Raw genomic sequence first — 26,398 nt, 5'->3', positions numbered from 1 at the left:
CTGGACGCCAGGGACTCCAGTAGCTGAGCAGGGAGATTATCACAGTTGAAGACTAGTCTGACACAGGGATTACCAGATCACCCTAAGCTACACAGGAATATCCCATCATAAGACAAACAAGCAAACTAGCACATAAAACCCACTTTATAATAGTCTTGAGATGCTAGGGTGGAAATCTTAAGTGTTAAATGTTGTAATCTTATTGTACAGTCTGAAGATGAAGATGCGTCAGACTAGTTTAATAAGAGGCTGAATGGCCAATAGCTTAGTCTTGTTTCTAACTAGCTCTTATAATTTAAATTAACCCATTCCTATTTATGTGCTGCCACATGGCTCACGGCTTGTTACCTCATCTCAATGTCATGCTTCCTCTGTCTTCTCACGACTCCACCCTTCTTCCCAGCATCCTCTCTGCCCCGAAAATCCTGCCTAGCTATCGGCCATTCAGCTTTTTATTAAACCAATCCGAGTGACATGTCTTCAAAGTGTTCCAAAACATTTCCCTCTTTGTCCAAAGAAAAAGGAAAGGTTTTTAACTCTTAACACAATAAAGCTGTATACAATGAAAACAGTTATCAGGTACTGTCTACATAGACAGGAAAGGTATTAACTTACCCTATCTTGGGGAGTCTAAAGTTTTGTACCTAATTCACTTTCTCTCCTAACTTGTATTACCAACCCAAAACTGATTTTGTTTTTGGACCTCAAAACATTTTCTTTTACATTTCTTAAGTTTCTTTTCTGAAGCTGGAGATAAAGGTGACTGAGCCAAATGTAGGTGCTGGGAGCTAAACCTAGGTCCTGCACAACAGCATAAAGTGAGTTGTTTCTCTAGCTCCATGGTTTTTTCCTCCCCCGAGACAGGGTTCTCTGTGTAGCCCTGGCTGTCCTGGAACTCACCCTGTAGACCATGCTGGCCTCGAACTCAGAGAGATTAAAGGTATGCCCCAGCACCACCTGACTCCAGCCCCACTTGTAATTGAATCTAAGGTCCCCAGGCTTGCAGACAGCACTTTACCAACTAAGCCATCTCTCTCTGCAGCCTCCACCTGGCTTTACTCTTAAAGCTAAGCTAATCGCCAGGCCTGGCAGAAAGTTCTTTCCTATCCCAACAACTGTGGAAATGGGATCTTGGCAGGTTTTTTGTTGTTTTGAGACAGGGTTTCTTTGTAGCTTTGGATTCTATCCTGGAACTAGGTCTTGGAGACCAGGCTGGCCTTGAACTCACAGGAATCCGCCTGCCTCTGCCTCCCGAGTGCTGATCTTGGCGTTTTCAACCACTTTCCCCAGAACTAGCCAAGGGAGAGGGCCATGACCCAATGCAACAGGAATACTCATGCCAGCTTTGACAAGGGCGGCCCTTCTGCCCTACTAAACACTAAGGAAAACAGATTATGACTTGAGGGCAGTAACTGAACTGGGAAGAGTTGTTATTAGCTGGACAGTGAACAGATAGATAGGAATTCACTACCTCATGTGATTTGGTCAGGATCAAAGAAAGATCCTGACCCTGGAGTTTCTAAAAAACTCAGATTTGGAGTTAAAATACAAGCTGAAATATAAAGTCACACTACAAACATAAAAATGTTATGTAAAACTTGATAAAGTAAATTAGGTCACAGAATCTGCCTATGTGATTTAAAGGCCCTGAAGGGCATCTAGTGCAGCCGATGAAATGTCATTTTATTGAGCACTTGTCATCTGTCACCTCTAATTACATCCATTTTGGCGCACAGGCTTTATCTGACTACAATCTTATAATTTTGACTGTACATTTTAATTTCTTCCAGAGTATAAAAAAATTCTGAGGTCCTGACAATAGAAAATTTGAAAGTAACCTAGATTATCATAATCCCTTGACTTTACTTTTAGTTTAGGTAAGTATGTATTAGAATTATCTCTGTATCTTTTCTCAACATAGGGATTTCTACAGCCACAACACAATCATGCATAACAAATGAACATTAGTACATGTTATGAAGTCAAGGCATTAAGGGTCTTAATAGTTGCAAGGCGGTGGTGGTGCACACCTTTAATCCCAGTACTCAAGAGGCAGAGGCAAACAGATCTCTGTGAGTTCCAGGCAGGCACCAAAGCTACAGAGAAGAAACCCTGTCTCAAAAAACCAAAAAAAAAAAAAAAATGTTTGAATAGTACAAATACCAGCTGTCATCTCATTTCAGGAGAGCACTTTTTCAGTGCTGTGGATCACAACCAAGGTCTGCATACATGCTAGGCAAGTACTCCATCCATGAGCTCTAGTTCCAGCCAGTTTCTTCATCTGTGTCTTCACTTTAAAATAAAATAAAAAAATCCTCAAAGATTAAATTAAAATCATAGGAATCCCACTGTGCCTCCTCTGTTTTGTAGTTCTCAAAACTGGTATTTTCTACTTTTTCTAAATACCATCCAGAATATGAGAATGAAACCCACTGAAACTTGCTCAACCTGGGGAGGAGACAGAGACAACCTGGGCATGTCTCTCAACAAGCAGTACTGACTCCTTACTGGGGAATGTTAGCAGCACCTCACCCAAATGAATATTATAGGAATTTGGGGAGTAGAGCCGTTTAGGGACGGTCCTCAATCTTAGTAAATCAAAGTAGCTGGAATTAGCTGTCTCCATCAGCCCCTGACCACCTGGCCATTTAGGACAGACATGTCAGAGGTCCCAGAGCTTTGTAATGTTAGGTCTGGGAGGTACAGACAGTAAGGAAAAAGGCTGTTTTCTACTTCCTGTCACTTCAAAGGAACAAGTTGTTAAGGGCTTGTGTTTGGTTTCTTTTCTTTTTCTTTCTTTTTTTTTTTTTTTAAGACTTCAGGAATGGGAAAGCGTATGAAATGTTTACAGTGGAGTTGCCAAATGCTATGTCAGGTGATGACTCGTTGCTTCACTCAATACTAGACAGACATAAAGTTCAAAGCTCCAGAATTCAGCCAGGACAATTTGCTTATTGCTCAATTGATTCATAATTTTAAAAAAAGGAGTACTGAGCCGGGCGATGGTGGCGCATGCCTCGGGAGGCAGAGGCAGGCGGATCTCTGTGAGTTCGAGACCAGCCTGGTCTACAGAGCTAATTCCAGGACAGGCTCCAAAACCATAGAGAAACCCTGTCTCGAAAAACAAAAAAAACAACAACAAAAAAGGAGTACTGAGCAACAACCTTTCCCTGAACAATCTCATTCTATATATGCTCATCAGGACCCATTTCTATAAAAGCCACACCCGTCTGTTCCCATACCACCCACAATGCTTGATTTCATCTAACCTCAGCTTAGCAGGATTGGGACCAGTGAGTACAGGCAGAGAAAAAAAACAGACCCACATTCCATTTCAGGAAGCATGACTGCTTAGGGTACGGTTAAAACGAAGTCCTTGGCTCTTAGATGTTTAAGTTTTATTTTCTTTAAATTAGTCTCTGAAATGCTTGTGTTTACTTTCCCTTCCAGAAAAATAACTTTAAAGGGTATAGGCTGTTTTAATAAAGGAAGAATAAAGCTGAACAGAGGTGCCTACTATTGGGAGCAGTAGGCTATGACCAACAGCAGAGAAACATCCTCTTCCTCGCTACTCAACAAGATGGGTTCTGTGGTGTCGCATGAGGTGTGAGTTAGAAATGAAAGCTGCGCCACACTTGGCGCATTCATAGGGCTTCTCCCCCGTGTGGGTTCGCTGGTGGACAGTGAGGCTCGACCTCTGTCTGAAGGCCTTCCCACATTCGTTACATGTATAAGGTTTCTCCCCATTGTGGATTCTCTGATGAATGAGCAGGTATGAGCTACAAGTGAAGGCCTTCCCACACTCGTTACACACATAAGGGAGATCTCCACTGTGAATTCTCTGGTGGACAATAAGGCAAGAGAGTTGACTGAAGGCCTTTCCACATTCACTGCAGTCGTACGGTTTCTCTGCAGTGTGGATTCTCTGATGGACAATGAGGTGAGAGAAACAACTAAAGGCTTTCCCACAGTCTTTACACTCATATGGCTTCTCCCCAGTATGGCTTCGCTGATGCACAATAAGGTTTGCACTCTGGGTGAAAGCTTTGCCACACTCGTTACAGGCGAAAGGCTTCTCCCCGGTATGGATCCTCTGATGGACAATCAGGTTGGAGCTTCTAGTGAATGTCTTCCCACATTTGTCACATTCGTAGCATTTCTCGGTTATATGGACCTTCTGGTGCCGAGCAAGCTGCGAGCTGTAACTGAAGGCTTTCTCACATTCACCACACTTAAAAGTTTTTTCTAAGGAGTGGATTTTCTGATGTACGGTCAGATTTGAACTCTGAGTGAAAGCCTTCCCACATTTTGCACAAACATAAGGTTTCTGCCCAGTGTGGATCCTCTGGTGCACAACAAGGTTTGCACTCTGGATGAAGGCCTTCCCACACTCGTGGCACTCAAAGGGTTTCTCCCCAGTGTGGATTCGCTGGTGCACAACAAGATTTGCACTCTGACTAAAGCCTTTCCCACACTCACTACATGTAAAAGGCTTCAGCCCGGGCTGTATTTTCTGACTTTTGGCTGGGTCAGAGCTAAGGCAGTATTTCCTCCTGGACTTAGATTTCTGGTCTTCGTCCTCTCGGAAGCTCTCAGACAATGGAGAGTCTTTCATTGTCACTTTTCTTATATCTTGTTTTTCCCTCTTTATTTTCTGTCTTTTTAACACATTTCCCTTTTCATAAGATTCTCCTAGCTCAGGTCCTTGAAGGTCACCTTTCTGGATTGTTCCTAAAACCACAGGGGGCTCTTCTGCTTCACCACAAATCTCTGTTTTAGGAACCAATAGCTGTAGGTTCTTGGCTTCAGTACCTGTACCAGGAACAGAAATAAAAATGTTAGATTCCTCTGGCCTAGAAAAAGAACAGGCATCAAGGTCAGAATAAAGAACTCCACCTTTGCAAACTGACCTCCTGAAAGAAGGGAATAAACACCACGCCCTCTGTGCCCTTCTAAGCACTTAGCTCCCCAGATTCTGTCACAGTCCAGTCTGAGTGTCGCCCAAAGGTCACGGGCTGAATGACCAGCCCCTAGCGATGGTGTTTCTCAGGAAGTTACGAACACTTGAGGCCCTGGTTCCTGCTTATCATGAAGTGAACAAACTCATCTTCTATTGTTATCTGTTATTGTAAGCTAAAAGAATCTTTCCCTCCTTATATCTGTCAGCAACAACAGACTCTTAGCCCAGAGTAACAGGCCCAAGCTCTAGACAAGACTCCTGGTAACCTGAAGACCAGTTATGAAGGATACCAGCTCTGCCTCAACTTTTTTTCTTGACCTGCTAGCATGGATTAGCAAACTGACCAGTTAATTATGGAAAATTCCTATTCATAAACAAAAGGCTACGAATTTAGGCTTTTTTGTGTGTGCAAATGCTAGACAGACAGCTTTGAAAGGAAGGATAAAATCTGGGCGCGGTAACATACACCTGTAATCCCAGCACTTGGGTACAGAGGAAGGAAAGTTGCTGTTGAGTCTGAGGCCAGCCTCGACCACAGCAAGTTGAAGGACAGTCAGGGTTAAACAGAGAAACTGGCTCAGAAGTTAAGAACACTATGTTTCCAAAGGTCTTAGGACTTACAATGCCAAGCAAACATTCTGTCACCAAACTACAATCAGACCCCACAAAGTTTTTATAACAATATCTTTTTTCATTTTACTTTTTTCTTCTTGGTGCAGAGGATTAAATGTAAATCCTCACATTTGTAAACCTACATTTTGAACTGTAAATGTAACCATTTCAAAGTCCTTGCTACCCAACCCTGTACCCATGAGAAAGTGGAAGGGCAGAACTGACTCCACAAATCTTTCTCTAACCTCTGTGGTGTGGGTGTGAACACACATGCACACAGAGTAAATAAAATTTAATCAGAAAAAGACCTCACGTGGGCATGACAGTATATACCTGTGATCCCAACATCTAGGAGGAAGAAAGAAACATGAAGTTCCTAAATTCAAGAAGTCAGTCTGAACTACATAAGACACTGGCTGAAAAGTCAAAAACAAAACAAAACAATATATATATATATATATATATACACACACACACACACACACACACACTCAAACCAACAAATAAAAAAATATCTGAAATCTATGTTGTTGGTCCTCTTAACTGGGTTTTGTACTCTTTAGCTATGAAGCATATAATCCCACCGACCAAGATATTTCTGATCCCATCTAAACACATTCCTGACCCTCACTTATGGGTTATTCCTGCACAAACCGGATTCTGCCATAGACAATCAGGACTGATTTCACAGGCCAAGGTGTAGTGGCACACACCTTTAGTCTCAGCACTTGGGAGGCAGAGGCAGGTAGATCTCTGTGAGTTCAAGGCCAGCCTGGTCTACAGAATGAGTTCCAGGACAGACAGCCATGGCTATGTAGAGAGACCCTGTCTCAAAACAACAAAAACCAAAACAAATGAGCAAAAATACTAAATGATTTAATTAGATGAGGTTAACATCCTACTGTTTGCAGTCTGTGATGCTCTTACAATCAGCAAGGCTCAACACCTCATCTGCTTCTTGGATTTTTTCTTTTATTTCTGTACCTTTGAATCACACCCCCCCCCTTTATAACCACTTCTGTTTGTGTGTATGAGCGCACACACCACAGGTGCATGTGGAGGCCAGAGGACAACGTTCAAGAGCTGGTTCTCCCCTGCTACCATGTGATCCCTTGGGAGTGAACTCAGGTCAACAAGTTTGGCAACAACTGCCTTTACCAGTAAGCTATCTGGTAGCCCTGAATTAACTTTTTAAGTCTTTAAATCACTTATCATATTAATGATCTGTAGTAACACCTCACATACTCTATAGCCCTGGCTGGTCCAGACCAGCTATGTAGACCAGGCTGGCCTCAAACTGAGATCCAAGTGCCTCTGCCTCCAGAGTGCTGGGATTAAAGGCCATGATACAAAGATAAAGGTATCTTTTAAGAATTTTTAAATTACATTTATTGGGAGAGGGAAGTAGCATGCCAAAGTGCACGTGTGGAGGTCAGAGATCAACTTTTGAGAGTCAAAATAGTGTTTTTCTTTTCTAATATGTGGGTCTGAGGGATGGAATGAGGTCATCGGCATCTTTACCTTTTGTGCTGTATCACTAGCCCTAAAGGTATTTTTTAATAATTTACTTCTTTTTATTTTATGTGCATTGGTGTTTTGCCTGCACGTATGTCTGATACACTGTAACTGGACTTGCAGTTGGTTGTGTGCTGCCATGTGGGTGCTGGGAATTGAACCCTGGTCCCCTGGAAGAGTAACCAGTGTTATCAACTGCTGAACCATCTCTCCAGCCCAAGGTATTATTTTTTTTTCTTTAAGTATTTTAAAAAAACCCAGACATTTAAGACTGAGGATATAATTCAATTTGTAAACTGCTTGCCTAGCATGTACAAAACCTTGGGTTTAACTTCCAGCACACATGCACCAGGCACATCCGTGTAACCACAGCACTTGGGAGATGAAAGCGGGAGGATTAGAAATTAAAAATTCAAGGTCAATCATGGCTGAATAGTGAGTTTAGGATCAGGAGGGGTATTAGACCACCTCAAAAAAAACAAAAAACAAAAAAGCAGAGCCTACTGTCCTTTACTTGCAACATATAAATATCCATGATGACACGGGTTTACACGTGCGCAGAGATGTTAAAAGTCCTGAGGAATGAGCATGATTAAACAGTGAAATTTAGAATTTATCTGTTTGCTCTTTAGTTTATATTAAAAAACAAAAACAAAAACAAAACCCACCACTCACCATGGCAACCATATGGGCTGCTCTCTCCACACTGTGTATTTAAGAAGGAAAACCAGACACCCACCCACGTATTTTAATGTGACTGAGATCAGGGAGCTGAACTTTACCTAGCGGGGTTGGGATCCCATGAGGCTCCAGGATCTCACTCTTGGCCAGAGTCCCTGGTAATGAGTAGCCCCCAAGGGGTGCAGCAGCAGAAGCGGCAGCAGCAGCCTCCTGTGTTGCTTTTAGGACCAGTGCCATGTCCCAGAACATTTTCTGACCCTAGAAACAAGTGGGCATAGATTGTTTGAGGGAAATAAAGACTGAAGCATTGTGATACAGCTTTGCAGATGAGAGCACATTCCTGGAGTCACCAACACTGGGCAGGAGTCCCCTACCTCCCCAGGACACACCTGCGTGGAGAAGTTAGGCTACCACTTCGATTATTTTAAGTTTTTCAAGACAGGATTTCTCTGTGTAGCCCTGACTGTCCTGGAACTCAGAGAGATCCACCCGCCTCTGCCTCCCGAGTGCTGGGATTAAAGGTGGGTGACCCACCCCCCTCACTCCCCCCCACCCCCTCTACCACTTCGATTTTTAACTCACAGAATTCTACAGTATACATTCTTATCTGTTAGTGAGCCCTAGCTTAGACAAGTAGGGAGCATGGCTTTAAGAAATCAGGGTGAGCTGGGCGGTGGTGGTGCATGCATTTCATTCCACTACTTGGGAGGCAGAGGCAGGCAGATCTCTGTGCGTTCGAGGCCAGCCTGGTCTACAAGAGCTAGTTCCAGGATAGCCAGGGCTGTTACACAGAGAAACCCAGCCCCGAAAAACAAAAAACAACAACAACTAAAAACAAACCCAAAAACCTAGGTATTATTCCCCAGAGTCTGTTCTGGTTAGAACAGAATATACCGTGGGTAACAAGATGTTGTAAAGCCCCCCAGGTTCTATGCAGCAATGGTTGTGAACGACAGACTTACAGATCAATCGAAGGGAACGTCTCACTGTGCTCCACAGGAATAAAAGGTAAGAACTCTCACCAGGAGAGACAAAGCCTGGGTTTGGCAGTGGAGCGCCTCTGAAACTATCTGAGATCCGCACTCTCTTCTTCCCCTCCAGACCATCACTTACCTTTCCCTCCTCTTCAGATACATCAATGCTTAAAAAAGGACCTTCCCCTGGGGCCCAGACCTTGACGTTCTCAGTGTACACTTGTCGACTGGATGCGCTCACACTTTCACCATCGTCCCTGTCCTTTTCCACCTTCACTGGGCCCCAGGAGGCTCGGGCCATGGTCCTCTTCAATTCGGCAGTCATCCTCTCTGTTCAGCGGGGGATGCCCAGCACTGGTCATGCACCATTTAATCTCCAAGTCGCCAGAGCTTCTGAGTCTCTTCCCAGTGCCCACAGGAGTATTGTTCCCTGCAAAACCAGAAAACACAGCTAACACCAAATATAGCTTTGTTTGGATAACACTGTGCCCATTGGTTGGTGCTTCCTGCTCTGGCTAGTGGCACGGCAGAACAGCGGCGGTCTGTTCTCCTTCAAATTTCAGGGGTGCACTGGTGTGCACACCTTTAATCCCAGCACTTGGGGAAGCAGAGGCCTTGTCTACATAGGCCATCCCAGGCTGCATAGTGAGATGGTATCTCAAATTAAAAAAAGAAAGAAAAGGAAAAAAGGAGGAAGTATTAATATTTTAACTGTAAAAACTTTAAGAATATAGAAAAATATTAGGGAAAACCTCCAATCCAGTGATAATAATTATTTTACTTAGTAGCTTAATTTTTTTTTACTATGGGGACACTTATTTTCAGAATTAGACTAATTTTTTTTTTCCTTTCAGAACTGAGGACCAAACACAAGGCCTCAAATACTCTACCACTGAACTATCTCCCCAACCCCTAGACTAAAGCTTTAAAGAGGGAATATTACAAAGATTTTCTAAAGAGAAAAGAATGATTATCTCAAAGGTTATAATTACAAGCATTTTTGAGGGTTTTTTTTGGGGGGGTCTTAAAAGTATTCATGTTAACATTGTTTATCTTTTTTTTTTGTTTTTTGAGCCAGGGTTTCTCTGTAGCTTTGGAGCCTGTCCTGGAACTAGCTCTTGTAGACCAGGCTGGTCTCGAGCTCAGAGGTCCGCCTGCCTCTGCCTCCCGAGTGCCACCACCGCCCAGCCTATCCTTATTTTTTAACTGTTGCACAATAACCTATAATTTTCAGTCTTTCTGAAGAGGTTATATAAACACATAAAATCAAATGTATTCTACACATATACTTATATAAACAAACAGCATAATTAGTGACTAGATTGGATGTTGCTAGTCCCCTGTGTGTGTACTTTTGGACCACACTTGGACATAGTTCTCCACTCTGTACTGTGCAATAGTGTTTCATTTGTATTTTAATAAATAAAATTTGCCTGGGGGTCAGAAAAGTAAAACAGCCACACTGGCCAGCCTTACAGACAAGGCAGCAATGACACACACCTTTAATCCCAGTAGCCACACTAGTTTGACATAGAAACCAGGTGGTAGTGGTGCATACCTATAATCCCAGCCCTAGAGAGGAATATAAGACAGGAGGAGACAGCTCTCAGACACAGTCTCATTCTGGGATTCCTGGAGGCAGGATCACCATTTTGGACTTGAGGTCAAGGTAAGAAGAGTTAGTGACTGGCTGTTTTGCTTTTCTGACCTTCAGGCAAGTTTTATTTACTAAAATACAAACGAAATGCCACTACAGTGCTGGTGGGTTTTGCTGTGGCTTCTGCAGTGCTGGGAAGACATCCAAAGGCCTGATGCTATTAGACAGACACTCTATCGCTGAGGTACACCCTCAGCCACAGCCATTCCTTGACTCAACTCTTTCACAACAGCCATAGCGGTCTTCCAATATCTAAAGTAAACATAGCATACTCCCTCACTCTGGTGGAGGATTCTATACTTACTTCACCATACTGTTTCAAATTGCTTCCTAAAACACCACATAAAGTCAGGCACACAACTACTGATTAACAAGACTTTTTTATCTTGGATAAGCCGACAGGTGTTTTTTTTTTTTTTTTAATTTTAACTAAGTCAAATAATCTGACTATTATTTTAGCTGGACATAAGGACATTGTTTTTTTGTTTGTTTCTATTCCTCTTTGGTTCTGTTAATAAAAATGTGCCAATTTTTACCAAATCCACCTTTGCAGCTTTTGGAGTAATCATACTCATTTTTCCAACGTTACTTTATCGTACACACTGAATTTTCAAGGAATGCCAGGCTTTTCCCCACTGAACCAAACCACAATTCTGGAGGGTTATTCTCCCCGTGGTGGGGCTGAGTCCCCTGGCAGGAAAGCCTTTGAGACTCGTTCCCCTAAGCTGTCTACTCTGAGTCTTCCGAACAGACTCCGTGGTCTTCGCCCCCGCAGGCCCGGAGCCACAGCACAGGCCTCGGTCTTCCAGAGCCCGCGGCCCCTAGCCGCCCGGCCCCGGCCCGTCCCACTACCTCGTGGCTCCGCAAGTAGGATGGGTCGGTGCAGGGCGATCCTGCTCCTCTCCCGCCCGGCGACACCCGCTCACCACGGAGGCCCGGCCCGCCAGCGCCAATTTCGGGACTGAGACTACAGAGCCTCTCGGCATTAACTGGGAGAACAATGACCGGACAGGAAGTGCCTCGGGAAGGGCTTCCGGCTCCACAGTCACAGGCCGACTTCTCTAGGAATCTAGGAAGTCGTCCTCCTCTGTGCATTTCCTAAGAGTCCTGAGATTAGGGAGAGCCGGGTATTAGCGGGCAGGGTAGGGGCATTTCTTGCAAGGCGCGCACCTACCCAGAGCTGCCAAACTAGAAAATCCTGATAGATTGCAGAAAAAAAAATGTATTTTCAAAATATCAAACAGTACAGAAAAATTGAAGAAATGATGCAGTGAATACCACTATCTTTCATCAGGACAAGACCAAAGCAGTCTGCACTTTTCTTTCTAGGATTTGATAATGACCAAAGGTGATGATTAATTCCTTGTACCCATTTTTGCTTTCAATCTCCTGCTTAAACAAAACAAAAACAACTATTTGTGAGTGGGCATGTACCCTAAAGATTTAAAGTAATGAAGTAATTGGTCCTTTCTTTGTAACTGTAAAAGGCAGCCTGCCAATAAAAGAATACCTTACTTACTTACTCTCTGTTAATCTATAGCAAATTGCTTGGACATGAATGTCCGTGGGTTCCTGGAATAATTCGTTTTTCACCTGTAATATGTAAAATGTTTAATCTTGTAAGGGATACAGAGAACATGCTGGTTTTTTACTTATAGTCATTGTAATCATTCACTTGAAAAACAGAATGTAACCACATTGTAATTTTTATATTGCCTGAAAGATTTTGCTGGGTGTATAAGCTGTAAGGGCAAGAATAAAGATAGAATCAAAATGAGTTAGAAGGGAAACATCAAGAATGAGAGAATTAGAAGGAAAAAAAAACATCAAGAATAAAGATAGGGTTAGAAGGAAAACATCAAGAATCAGAGAAAGAAATCACTAGGAAAATAAAGAATATATAATATGAAGAAGAATAAAGAGAAGGTCTGAAGGAAACCATCAAGAGAGAGTGTGAGTGTTTTCTCCCTTAACCCCCTCAGATAGTCACAGTGTGCACCCCTCTGAGCCCTTTTCTGCTGAAGGCTGGGCCCCCAGGCAATACTAACAAAACATTTAATTGAGGTGGTGGCTTACCGTTTCAGAGGTTCAGTCCATTATCACCATGGTGGGAAGCATAGCTCTGTTAAGGGAGACATGGTGCTGGCTACATCTCATCAGAAGGCAGCAGGAAGTCAACTGTTACACGGAGGGAAACTTGAGCAAGAGAGACCTCAGAGCCTGCTCTGCAGCAACACACTTCCTCCAACAAGTCACACCTAACAGTATCACTCCTTTTGGGGCCATTTTCCTTCAAACTGCAACAGTTACTTCAGTGTGATTGCATTTTATTTTACAAATGACTGCATTTTTCTTTTTTACTGTTCTGGGGTCCTGGTAAACACCTTTATACCAAGGTATATGCCCAGCACTACCTAGATTTTCTGATCTCTCAGTGACTCATATTTACAGCAAAAAGAAATTCTTCCATAGTGTGATTTCTTTTTGTTATAGGTGATGTCTTGAAGTGGCAAGAATTCCTTTGTGAGTATTTTTCCTTTGCCTAAAAGCTTTGCTATAATCATTACAGCCATAGGGTTTCTCCCCTGTGCGGATTCTCTGGTGACCAATTAAATTCCTCTTAGAGCTCAAGGATTTCCAGTATTTCTCCCCAGTGTGCATTCTCCGATGCACCACGAGGTTTTTATTCTGACTAAAATTTTTCCCACGCTCCCCACATTTGTGAAGTTTGTCTCCACTGTGATTTCTTTGATGTACCATAAACTTTCTACTAGAGGTAAAGACTTTTCTGCATATATAACATTCGTAAGTTTTCTTTACCCATTGTTAGTTCTGTTAATTTCTGTTGTAGGCAGAGCCTTTACCACACTCATTACACTCACAGGGCTTCTCCCCAGTGTGGATCTTCTAATGGGCTATCAGGTTTGAGCGGTAACTGAAGATTTTCCCACAGCCATTGCCCTTGTAGGATTCTCCCCGTGTGAATCCTCTGATGCCCAATGAGGCTTTTCTTCAGAACGAAGCAGTTTCCACACTCATTACCCGCATAGGGCTTTTCACCGCTGTGGGTTCTCTTATGTTCGATGAGGTTCCCAGACTTAACTACATTCAAAGGGCTTTTCTTTGTGGATTCTCTGGTGAACAAACATTCCTGAATTATAACTGAAATCCTTCCCATAGTCTTCACTCTTGTAGGCTCTCTCTTGTGGGTATGGAGTTTCTGATGGCCCGTGAAACTTTTGCTCATCGTAAGGGTTTGCCCAGGCTCTCCACATTCATATGGCTTCTTCCATTATGGAGTCTCTCACAGTCAAGAAGGTTTCTGTTGGAACCAAAGACTTTACCACAGTCTTTGCCTTCATGGAGACTCTCTCAGGTGTGGAGAGCAAAATAAGGCTCTTCTTCAGAATGAGCACTCCCCACATTCACTACAGCCACAAGGCTTTTCTCCATCGTGGAGTCTCTGATGGTCCAAGGGATAAGCACTCTGAGGAAAGGCTTGGCCATAGTCGTTGCATTTGAAAGTCAATAAGTTAAGCATTCTTGGAAAACACCTTGCCACATTATTACATTTATACGGTATCTCCCCTGAATGGTGTCGCAGATGTATTAAAAGGCCTGAGGGACTAAAGGAGCCCTTTCCACACTCCTCACATTTGTAAGGAGAACCCCGTGTGGATTCCCTGGTGATTTAGAAGATAAGCACTCTGAGAGAATGCTCTCCCACAGTCCTGGCTTTTGGAAAGTCTCTCCCCAGGATGGTTCTGTGACCATTAGAAGGCTTGAGGCCCAACAGAGCCTAGTCCACACTCCCTCCTTGCATGTATGAGATTTCTACCGGTATGGATTCTCTGATGGTTCATATGATGGGGGATTTTACTAAAATGTTTAGAACATATATCCCGTTATAAAACTTCTTTCCTTCAGTACCTATGAAACGTTCACAAATAGTTGAATCCAAGGTCTAGCTTTCTTCAAATTCCCTCCGTGTCTGGCCTCGTTTTTCTGGTAGAGTCCTTTTCTTCTTCCATTGTTCACATCCGGAAAGGGTCCCCTTCTTTAGTATATATGCTCTACCCCTGTTCGTTTTCTGACTGACTTGTCAAAACTTGCCATTCACACTCTTCTTCAAAATCAAAGAAATATGTTCTTGGAATCTTTTTGATGTTCCTTTTATATGGTCTGCTCTTCAGAAAATGCTCAGTTTTGACATCACCTCCTCATTCTCGGCAATGGTATCCCATTCTGGTAAAATGAACTAAATACAAAGCTATCAAATTGTTATATTTGGGGGGCTGGAAAGATGGCTCAGAGGTTAGGAGCACTGACTGTTCTTCCAAAGGTCCTGAGTTCAATTCCTAGCAACCATATGGTGGCTCACAACCATCTGTAATGGGGTCTGGTGCCCTCTTCTGGCCTGCAGACATACATGGAAGGAATGCTGTATACATAATAAATAAATAAATATTTTAAAAAAACCAAATTATTATATTTTTGAAAAGACAATTTTTTGTTGGTTATTCTGGTGCTAGAGATGGAACCCAGGGTTTTGCGTTAGCTAGGCAAGTATTCTACAACTGAGGAACATCCTCAGTCCATACTTCTTTTGAGACAAGGTCTCACTATGTAGCTTAAATGGCCTTGAACTTACTGTGTAGGTCAGGATAGCCTCAAAGTCATGAGTTCCCCGTCCGTCTGTCTCATAAGCACTGGAACAGCAGGGTAGCACCACCATGACAGTCTGTCTGTCTCTCGGTTTCCCTCTTTCATCTTGTTATGTAGCCCAGCATGGTGCTGAATGCCCAGTTTTCCGGCTTTAGCTCCCCAAAGGCAAATATTACAGGTGTGTGCTATGACACCTCGTTTGAGAACAAAATCATTACACGACTTAAAAACATGCTACAAGGACACACGCAACATGTGTTAATTTACTCATTTTTGCAGTGCAGGGATGGAATCCAGGGTCTTGCACATGCTAGGCCAGTGATCTATCAGTGAGCTATTTTTTTTTTTTTTTTTTTGGCTTCTGGAAGAATATACTTTAAAACCGTTTTTATTTATTTTATGTGAATGGGTGTTTTGCCTGCATGCATGTCTGTGTACCACATGCCTGACTCTGCCTCCCAAGTGCTGGGATTAAAGGCGTGCACCACCACCACTCGGCTAATTGTTTACTTTTAATAAAATAACAAGTCCATCCTTGATACCTGATACCATTGCCCAGACTGAGTTATGGTTCAGGCTGCCTGCATACAAGTATTTTTCATGAGCGACAGATTGAAGGAAAATAATCGGAGTAAAGTTGAAGTACAAAATACATATGCAGGAGAATGTCATAATGAATTTTTGCATAATAAATAGGCTGATCTTTAAAAAAAAAAAACCCATAGGGATGACTCAGTGCTCTTCCAGAGGACATAAGTTTGGTTCTCAACACCCACATCATATGGCTCACAGATACCTGCATCTACAGCTTCAAAGGATTCAATGGCCCCTTCTGGCCTCCATTGGCACCTGAACACATGTGGTATATATTCGCACAGACACACATATACACACATTTAAGAAAAAATGAATCTAATAAGAAATATAAAAAACAATGCCAAGGTTCCAACCTAAAGGTTAAGGATTCAAAGTTTTACCAAAAGCACATATCTCAACTATACACGTGTCTTACAAATCTCCAGTGAGGGAGCACAGAGGAGCTCCCACTAGATCTGAAAAACGGCATTCTCTTTTCTTCTCTCTCTCTCTCTCTCTCTCTCTCTCTCTCTCTCTCTCTCTGTGTGTGTGTGTGTGTGTACGTGTGTCTCACTCCCTCCCTCTCTCACTCCGTACCTCCCTCCCTCACCTTCTCCCTTTCCTTCCATCCTTCCTTTTTGGACAGGAGCTCAGGAGCCCCTTAAGTATTCCACAATAGTTCAAACCTTGCAGTGAGCTTCCTTCCTCAGCATTCTAAGTGATTTTTTTTTCCAGACAGGGTTTCTCTGTGTAACAGCTATGGCTGTTCTGAAACCGGCTCTGAAGACCAGGCTGGCCTCAAACTCACAGAGATCCATCCGCCTGCCTCTGCCTTCCGGGTGCTGGGATTAAAGGCCTGCGCCACCACTGCCCGATAATCTTGAGACGCCACACTTGGTTTGGAAAGCATCATTCTCTCTGTGCCACTCCCTTTTGCACCCCAGTCCCACATCACTGCTCCAACCAGACTCACAGAAACAACAGACATGCTTTACTTAGGGCAGTGGTTCTCAGCCTTCCTAATGCTGTGACCTTTAGTACAGTTCCTCATCCTGTGGTGACTCCAACCATAAAATTATTCCATTGCTACTTCATAACTGTAATTTTGCTACTGTTAGGAATCGTAATGTAAATATCTGATATGCAACCCCTGTTGGGGCCAAGATCCACAGATTGAGAACCGCTGGCTTACGGGAATGCTTGTAACCATCACCTCCGAGGTATGGAACCACACTCAGCATTGCCATCTTCACCCTGGAGGACAGAGAGGAATCTGTGCTTGTGTGAGGATTCTCAACTGGCATCAAAGACCTTAACCATCAACCCCTAAACCAGAGTATACACTTTGTTCTGAACACAAACCTGCTTTAATTTCCATCAGGCTGCCAGTGTGCTAAGATTAAGGAAAATCACAGGATCACCGACCAGTCCGGTCTTAATTCATTCCTTCCCCCACTACCTGGCCACCTCACTTCTTTTGGGATGTGGTCCATCTGGATCTTTCTGCAGCTCCTCTACCAGAGCCACAGCCTCCTCGCCATTCCCAGGGCAATGGAGCTGCACCCAGGCTTGGAGCTCGCAAGGCAGGATGCCCAGGAACTGCTCCGGCACCAGCAGCACCAACATCTGATTCTTGGTGTGTGCTTCAGCCACAGCCACCTGTGGCAGAGTTCCCTGAGACAGCTCAGTGCCGCCTGGGGTCCAGATGTCTCAAGGTAGTGTAGCTGTCTAAAATGCAGATGCGAGGTTTCCAAAACAGAAGAGCTGCCTCCCGGGAAGCTGCTTCCCCGTTTCCAGGCATCGTCCTTCCCTGTCAAAAGATTCTCTTGTCTTAGAACATTGTGGGACCAACTTTCTCTTATTATTGTTCGTTAAGAAAGGCCCCTTTCCACTCCTCTTGGTCTGGGCTTGAATCTTCCTTAGAGCACGGAGAACACTACCTGTAAGACCTCAAGAAAACATTAAAGTTAGCGTCCTTGTTTGTTTTCTGTTGCTGTGATAAACACCACAACCAAAAGCAACTTTTGGGAGGAAAAGTAAAGGGGCTCTGGCAAGCTCAAGCATGAAAAGTGTGCCTCTGGCAGGCCTTGCCCTTCCATCTGCCTTACTGAAAACCATTAGATTACTTTCCTAAAGCTAGCCACCAAGGTCTATTTCCTTATTTGGCCACTTCCTCCTGAGGCTGACTACTAAGGTCCAACTATCCAAGTATTGAAGTCCAACAATCAAAAGCCTCCTTTGGCTCACCTAATCAACATGCCCAATTAAAATGAAACACCTCTAGTTTATAACTAAATTATAAGTTAAAATTAAACCCTTTTGTTTATAAACCGTCATTTTCCTCTCTATCCATATGACTCCTCTCTAACCAGAGGCAGTCCTGTGTCACCACTGGGACAAACACTACCGACCCCTGACCCTTGCTCCCTTCCCCTTCTCCCTAGTCCTCAGTCTCTCCTGTCTTTGTCTCCTGTTCTCTGTCCTTTGTCCCCATGGGGCAAATAAATCTCCTTTGTGCTGAGAACTTGGTCTTGGGGATCCTGAGCCAATACCAGTCTCTTACAAAAGGGTTTACTTGGCTTATACTTCTAGGCAACAACCAATTGTGCAGAGTCAGGGCCAGAGCTCTGAGAACACAGAAGAATGCTGCTTGCTGGCTCTCAGGCCCACACTGAGCTAGTTTTTCATACCACCCATACACGCCTTGGGCCCTCCCCCATAATTATCAATTAAGACAATCTCTCACAGATGTGGCCATAAGCCCCTCTGATCAAGACAATTCTTCAAATGAGGTTTCTCTTTCCAAGAGACTCGAGAAAAGCCAAAACTCATTTTTTTTAAGATTTTTATTTTAGCCGGGCGGTGGTGGCACATGCCTCTAATCCCAGCACTTGGGAGGCAGAGGCAGGCAGATCTCTGTGAGTTCGAGACCAGCCTGGTCTACAAGAGCTAGTTCCAGGACAGGCTCCAAAACCACAGAGAAACCCTGTCTCGAAAAACCAAAATAAATAAATAAATAAAAATAAATAAAAAAGATTTATTTTATTATGTATACAGTGTTCTGTCTGCATGTTTGCTTGCAGGCCAGAAGAGAGCATCAGATCTCATTATAGACAGTTGTGAGCCACCATGTGGTTGCTGGGAATTGAACTCAGGACCTCTGGAAGAGCAGTAAATGCTCTTAACCTCTGAGCTGTCTCTCCAGTCCCCAAAGCTAAGATTTCTAGAGCCCAGCCAGTTCCAGTAACAAATAGAATCTTCTGGAATGCAAGGCTCTGTAGACTACTTCCTTTGGCAAAAGTTCCTTGCCCTGCAGACGATGGAACCATACACATGGGATGGCCTTAGGCTTTATTCTCAAAAGTTCTTCCACCTGCTTACAATAAACCGTAGCCAACACTCTGACCAAGAAGCCTGCTGGATACTGCTGTAGCCAGAGCAGCCTACCTCACCTATGACTTGGTTTCTGAGCTTGTGACAGAGACCACAGCAATTCATACAGGGCTGTGAAACTGTGATGTCTAACTATACTTGAAGGTTTCCATCGTGATTTGTCTTGTGGCACTGAGTGCACACGCCAGATAAATGTGCAGCCTCTGAACTGTACCCCTAAACTCCCATCCAAGTTTCTGTATAGTGCTCGGAGCTCAGATCCAAAGCCGCCTATTCTTGGGTCACTGCGCTCCTCCCCAAGTTCAGCTTAATCCTGAAACATGCAAGGGGTGATCCCAATGCTCGGTTAACAAAGGAAGGCTAGATTAAATTGTGTGGGTTTGTAGGACCTACACAATATTCTCTGAGATGTGTTCATTATGTTAACTGAAATATCTGGATAACTTTGAACAAAGTTTTGCTAAGCAGATCTTAGGCTGTGACTCTCCCCAGAAGTGAAGTACTCAACAGAAACAGCGTTATTTGGGTACAAAACAAAAAATTTGTAAGATTTTTAAACACACACAAACCAGAAACTAATTGTTATTGTTAAAATTTTGGTTAACGGGCTGAAGAGATGGCTCGGTGGTTAAGAGCATTGCCTGCTCTTCCAAAGGTCCTGAGTTCAATTCCCAGCAACCACATGGTGGCTCACAACCATCTGTAATAAGGTCTGGTGCCCTCTTCTGGCCTGCAGACATACACACAGAAAGAATATTGTATACTAAATAAATAAATAAATATTAAAAAAAAAAAGTTGGTTAACACCAGGTGGTGGTGCATGCCTTTAATCCCAGTACTCAGGAGGCAGAGGTGGGTGGATCTCTGTGAGTTCAAGGTCAGCCTGGTCTACAGAGTGAGTTTCAGGACAGGCGCCAAAACTACACAGAAGAACCTTGCCTCGAAAAAAAGCCAAAAAAACAAAACAAAACAAAACAAAAGTTCGATTATCTCTTACACATTTCTCCAGGATACATTTCTAGAAGAAAAACTGCTGGGCAAAGGGTACAAATCTTACAAGTTTTCAGGTTTACCAGTTATAACACTGATTTATGAGCATCCTCATCAATTCATACAGTTGGATACAAGCTTGCCGATATTTGTCTTGGGCTTGTCTTAACAATAACCAATCAGGGGAGACAGAAATCTAAAAGATTCCAATACGTGTGGTCACACCTAACAACACGTAAACACACAAGCACAGGGATTCATGAGAGATGACTTTGGAGTGTGCTTAAAGGCAAGACATACAAAGTCCACTCAGGAACGCTATTTCAAGAAGACATTGTATTTTCAAAGGAAGAGGGTAACAGCCAGATATGCTAACTCATATCTGATCCTCATATCAAAAGAAAGTCAATATTTGCTGACAATGGGAGCTGCAATTACTCCCTTGTTGGTTTGTTTGAGTCAGGGCCTGGAACTGGCTAGGCAGACCAGGCTAGCTTCCAACTCACAGAGACCTGCTTCCTGGGTGCTTGGATTAAAGATATGCACCCCAGTTTGTTATACATGTGCGACTTTGTGGTTTCCACGGTTGGTGACATGTAATAAACCTTTCCTTCATGGCTTCTGTGCTTGGGGCTTTGACTAGAGAGAAATTTCAGACTCTGAACATGATGGAAGTCTAGAATTGCTGAAGAACACATAAGGGAAGGATACTGGAGTGGGATGGATCAGTATCAAGGAGGTCAGCTCCATTTTTCCAACAGTCTAATCAAATGATCATATTCTAAGTAAAGAGGTAGTGCATACAAGACAACCTAGAAAGACCTGGCATTCTGGGTAACTCATTTACAAGTGATGGAAAGGAATTTTAGTTTGTTTGCTTGTTTTGTTTTTTAAGACAATGTTTCTCTGGGTAGTCCTAGCTGGCCTGGAACTCCCTCCCTCTGTAGACCATGTTGGCCTGAAACTCAGAGATGCACCTGCCTTTGCCTCCTCCCCAGTGAGCCACCATGCCTGGCTTGATGGTATGGGATTTTTAAGAAGGTGTTTAAAATAATTCTCTACAACTGATAAGTTCCATACTTAATTTTTTTCTGTTATTGTGTGTGCCAGATGTGTGCATGTGCATGAGAGTGTGCAGGCACATGCCATGGCACGCGTGTGCAGGTCAGAAGATGACTATTGAGTCCTCTCCTCCCGCCTCTGTGTGGTTCTGGAATGGAACTCAGGTTGGTTAGGCAGGTGCCTTTACACAGTGAGCCATCTCACCTGCTCCCTGGAGTTCCATACGTCACAGATCAGAACAAACCCCACACTTTTCTTGCTTTTCAAAAAACGGTTTATGAGGCAGCAATCAAAAGTAAAAGGTCCAGAGGCTTAGTAATTCACACATGAGCATCCTGGCTACTGCATGGGAGCAAACTATGAATCCAAGGATCCTAAGCCCAAGAGTCCAAAATACTGCTGTTTAAGACGAGACATGTGACACCTGTTTCCAATCACCAGGCCGAGATAAAAGCTTCCATCTGTTAGGCTAAAAAAAGAGAATTAACTACAGTCATCGCCAGATTGGCAAAGAATTGGCATTTTTCTGAGTTTACAGTCTTGCTACTTCGGTGATAAAATGATTTCTCTGTAGAGACAATGTTTTTCTTTTTTTCAGTTCCATTAAGTTATACATTTGGAGGACAACTGACCCATCCCTAAACACAGAAACAAATCCATCTCCAGAAGACTGGGAACCACTGTCCTAGGGACATGTCAAACATTTAAAGCATTGCCAGCCTCAAGAACACCGAAAAGGTAGAGATGGGACTGATGCGAAGAACCCGGCTACGGCGCTCACTCTTGCTTTCTCCTCGCCACCCTGACACAAGTGGCCAAGTCCGATCTGGAACTCTTGATCCTCCTGCCTCAGCATCCCTAGTGCTGAGATGACAGGGGTTCTCAGAGCACAAGCCCAAAGTAGCGTGACCGCAGCCGGAGGTCTCTCCCCCACTCCTGGTCCTCGGTGTCCACTTTCTGCTCTCTCCTACCCGGGTGTGTGTGGGGAGGAGGGGCGGTGTCCAGCCTGAGTCTGGCAGCCAGCAGACAACGCAGGAAGTAGATGACAAGGCCTGGAATAATGGCTCAGCCAGTTACTGCGACTTCCGGTTGCTCATAAGGGGAGAGGGGCTTCCCTTCCCCTCCCCTCTTCCCCCCCCCACACATACCACACCAATCCTGACTTTCTAGGAAGCTGCATCTCCATAACTCGCGGGCTCAGAAACAATGTTGTTCCCAGGCTGGGAACTGCATATTTAGATAAAGCTATCTTTCAAACCAGAACATCTAGGGCATCAAAACAAACAAAAACTAGAATATAAAATCACTCGTTCCATGTCTGCCTTTTTCACATGCTTACTTTGCTCCTTACAAGAGCCCTCTAAGACAGACGATATTGTCCTAATACCAGAGACTAAGGATTAATAAACTTGAGTACTTTTTCTAACTAACTAACTAGCAAGGCTTTGAAATCCAAGGCAAGTGCGCTTTCGTCTAGATCAGCTTTTATCCTCGCTGAAGAAAATCACTTAGGACTCAGGTCAGACTCCGGGAGAAAGAGGGCTGGTGGGGACAGGACCTGATCAGAGGGGATCTTCTCTTCCTGTTGCGAATGCTTATCCGCGAACAGGCCTTGGACAAGTCACATTGGCAGGGTCCGAGAATCCGAGAATAATCCACAAAAGATCGAGTTCAAGCAAACCAAGAATTTATTTAGGAAAAACTGATATATTAGGGAAAACCACAAAGAGATAGCTCCCGAGTCCCATCGAATCACTATGTAATACAGGGAGAAACTGTTGGGGAGTTTCCACGGTGACACACTTTCAGCCTATGGGGACTATGTAGTTTGGACAGGCTCTAGGTCAACCGATCAGAATTTAATTTCTTTAATTGATACAGTTTCTGTGTGATTATTTCGGGGCTAAGTGGCCGGGAACTAACTAGCAGCCTTCTTCCTACATTAACTTAAGGCATTTATTGCATACAAGAGGAATTTGTAATGGAGAGAGTCTAAATACAGTTAGATGGATTTTGGACTAAGGGATTAAAAGTTTTGATTGTGTCTAAAGATAGGCCAATACCCTCCTAAAAGCTTGCCACAAAGATCTCATAAACGAGCACAACAGTGTTTGGCCAGCATGTGAGGTCCCAGGTCCACTCCCAGAAGCTGGGAATCCAGACGCATTTGTCACATGAATTATTTAGCATTCTGTCCCCACTTTGGGGAAACATTTTTTTTCGATAATGATAAACTATAGAATGTTCTGTAGAAGAAACTGTGTGAAGAAGCATGCAGCTGTGACCAGTGACTTGCAACAGTAAGACAATAAAAAAAAATAAAAGCAATATTAGGGAATTATTGCAAGTCTGATGAACTGTTGAGTTACAAAAGCCAAGTATGAGCTGCTTGACTCTAGACTACCTCTTCATTACTTGGAATCCTGTTCATCACACCTGAAAATATGCTAAGGCTAAACATCTCTTGTTATTTTCTTACTGAAGTGTTTAGAAACATGGCTCCGATAACCTTCAGTGGGCCTGTTTGTCTCTGCCATGTGCCAGTCTTGGCATCGCTTGCAAGATCTCAATCCTCACAGCAACCCTGAGGTAAACCAGAAGTCTGAGCAGTGAAGTCCTTTGTCCAAAGGAGTTAGCTGGTTCTCAGTAAGAGGATCAGGACGCAGGTCTCTTAGCCTAACTGCATTTCAACCACAGCCTCAAATAACACGACGAAGGTGAAATTCTCTGCGTTCTAGTTTTTTTTTTTTTAATATTTATTTATTTACTATATATACAATGTTCTGTCTGTGTGTATGCCTGCAGGCCAGAAGAGGGCACCAGACCTCATTACAGATGGTTGTGAGCCACCATGTGGTTGCTGGTAATTGAACTCAGGACCTCTGGAAGAACAGGCAATGCTCTTAACCGCTGAGCCATCTCTCCAGCCATGCGTTCTAGTTTTTGAGCCTGCAATTTCTCCAGCTCATTAAGAGACATTTTTTCCCTTATTGTCTAGACATTTCTTGGAAGGGTGGAGCTTGGGTCGCTGTCTATCATGGATGATTCAGATTCTACTGCCGAGGAAGAGAAGGTGCACTAATCTCCTCTGCGAGTCAACTCATCTTAAAACTACAAAGAACAAAAGGCAACACTGGTTTACTGGTAGAAAGTGGGGTGCCAGTATGAGGGTGAATCCGAGCTTTTTAAGACTACACAACAGGTCCTTTTTCTACCACCACTGAATAAAAATGATGACATAATCACCATATTTAAAATATACTTTTTCTTAAATATAAAAGTAACACTCTCATTGTAGAAAATCTAGAAAGCATAAAAAAGTACACAGAAGAAAATAGAAATCACCTACACCTTATCACCCAGAGATGATCGTTGCTGATATTTAGGTTTGGTCTTCTTTCTCTTTCCTCATTTCCTTAGGCATAAATATTTTAAATCTGGATATCTAATTCTTTCATTTTCCATTTTATTCAAAATTTTCCCCAAGGCACACACATTAAAAATCTTTTAAAAACAGACTGTCTTCCGAAGCATAATCTGAATATTCTATCATTGTTTCTGCCTGCACATGCAAACATCTACGCTGTGGTTTCCCCTTTCAGTTATATATAATGCTGGCGTGAATATACCTTTTGTTAAACTTTAGCCACTTACTATTTTCCCTGTGTGGATTCTTAGAAGCAGAATTTAGTCGAATGTTACTAATTAAAAATTTAATTTTCAGGGCTGGAGAGATGGCTCAGTGGTTAAGAGCGCTAACTGCTCTACCAGAGGTCATGAGTTCAATTCCCAGAAACCACATAGTGACTCACAACCATCTATAATGAGATCTGGTGTCCTCTTCTGGCGTTTGGGCATACATGGAGGCAGAATGTTGTATACACAATAAATAAATAAATCTTTAAAAAAATAAAAATCTAATTTTCAGAAAAGTAGCAATCAGCCTAATAGCCAATTTTTCTTTTTTTCTAAGTCAGGGTCTCACCGTATGGCCCTGGCTGGTCTCGAACTCACAGAGATCTCCCTGTCTCTGCCTCCTAAACGCTGGGGTGAACAGCATGAGCCATCACACCTGGCCCACAAACAATAAGGTTTCTTCCTCCTCGTTATGTTTTCTTCGATGTTGAATAAGCTATGAGCTATAACGGTAGGCTTTCCCACACATGCTGCATTTGTAGGGTTTCTCTTTAGTGTGGGTTCTCAAATGCAGAATCACTTGGGATGTCTGCCTGAAGGTCTTCCCACACTCGTTACATTCGTAAGGCTTCTCTCCAGTGTGAACTCTCTGATGATCAGCAAGGTTTCCGTTAGAAGTGAAAGCTTTGCCACACTCGTTGCATTTATAAGGCTTCTCTCTACTGTGGAGTCTCTGGTGCTCGCTAAGAGCCTTCCTTAGGGTGAAGGCTTTCCCACACTCGGCACACTCGTAGGGCTTCTCTCCGCTGTGAATTCTCTGATGGTCCATAATCTTTGTATTGGAACCACATATTTCCCCCCACGCTCTACATTTGTAAACCTTTTTTCCTCTGTGCGTCCTCTGATGCTGAGTAAGGTTTGAACTCCTGCCAAATGTTTTCCCACACTCAACACAAGTGTAGGGCTTCTCGCCAGTGTGAACTCTGTGATGGGAAATAAGTCCCGAGCTCCGACTGAAGGCTTTCCCACACTCTTTACACACATTTGTTTTCTCTGCTCTGTGGATTCCCTGGTGCCGGATGAGATGGGACTTACCCCAGAAAGATTTCCCACACTCATTACACGTGTACGGCTTCACTCCGGTGTGGATTCTCCGATGGACCACAAGGTTGGATCTATGACTAAAAGCTTTGCCACATTCCTTACACTTATACGGCTTCTCTCCTGTGTGGGTTCGCTCATGCACCGTGAGGTTGGCCCTGTGACTAAAGGCTTTTCCACACTCAGGGCACAAGTACTGTCTCTTTCCACCACAACCTCGCTCGTGTGCTGGAGAGTCACAGAGCTAACTACCATCGTTTTCACACTCCTGGTCACTCCCTTCAAACACCTTGTGTTTGAACTTTCTCATCTTTCGCTTCATCTTCTGCTGGGGGCTTTCCAGTGGCTGTTCTGATCTTATCTTTCCCTTTTAAATTCTTTACTTCCTTGGCAACACTTATGTGGAATTCTCCAGGGTAAAACGTGATTCTGATTTTTCAAGGAATGACGCTTTAGAATCAATCCCTCCCCAGTCTATTTCACCATCTGACACAGGAGGAAGAGAAAGTGTACATGTCTCAGTTTCTCTGTAATAGAGTAAGAATTACTCAAGGAAGACAAGATGTAGTAGCTCAT

General features: G+C 43.4%; 2 protein-coding genes across 2 annotated transcripts; both read right to left on the bottom strand.

Annotated features, from left to right (window-relative positions):
• Positions 1–316: 316 nt before the first annotated feature.
• Positions 317–11,397, bottom strand: Znf35 (zinc finger protein 35). The gene is made up of 4 exons (XM_057768920.1): positions 11,252–11,397; positions 8,882–9,172; positions 7,870–8,026; positions 317–4,812 (listed from the first exon to the last, which is right to left on the bottom strand). The coding sequence occupies exons 2-4, from the start codon at positions 9,065–9,067 to the stop codon at positions 3,569–3,571; spliced, it is 1,587 nt and encodes a 528-aa protein (XP_057624903.1). The 5' UTR covers positions 9,068–9,172; positions 11,252–11,397; the 3' UTR covers positions 317–3,568.
• On the bottom strand, positions 11,129–26,398 carry Znf660 (zinc finger protein 660). The gene is made up of 6 exons (XM_057768431.1): positions 26,371–26,398; positions 25,602–26,050; positions 25,302–25,517; positions 17,100–17,299; positions 16,833–16,894; positions 11,129–11,388 (listed from the first exon to the last, which is right to left on the bottom strand). The coding sequence occupies exons 1-6, from the start codon at positions 26,396–26,398 to the stop codon at positions 11,129–11,131; spliced, it is 1,215 nt and encodes a 404-aa protein (XP_057624414.1).

This window comes from Chionomys nivalis, chromosome 4 (assembly GCF_950005125.1).
Source record: "Chionomys nivalis chromosome 4, mChiNiv1.1, whole genome shotgun sequence".
NCBI lineage: Eukaryota > Metazoa > Chordata > Mammalia > Rodentia > Cricetidae > Chionomys > Chionomys nivalis.
The sequence above is the reverse complement of the archived record's forward strand: the minus strand, read 5'-3'. Positions and strand labels throughout refer to the sequence as shown.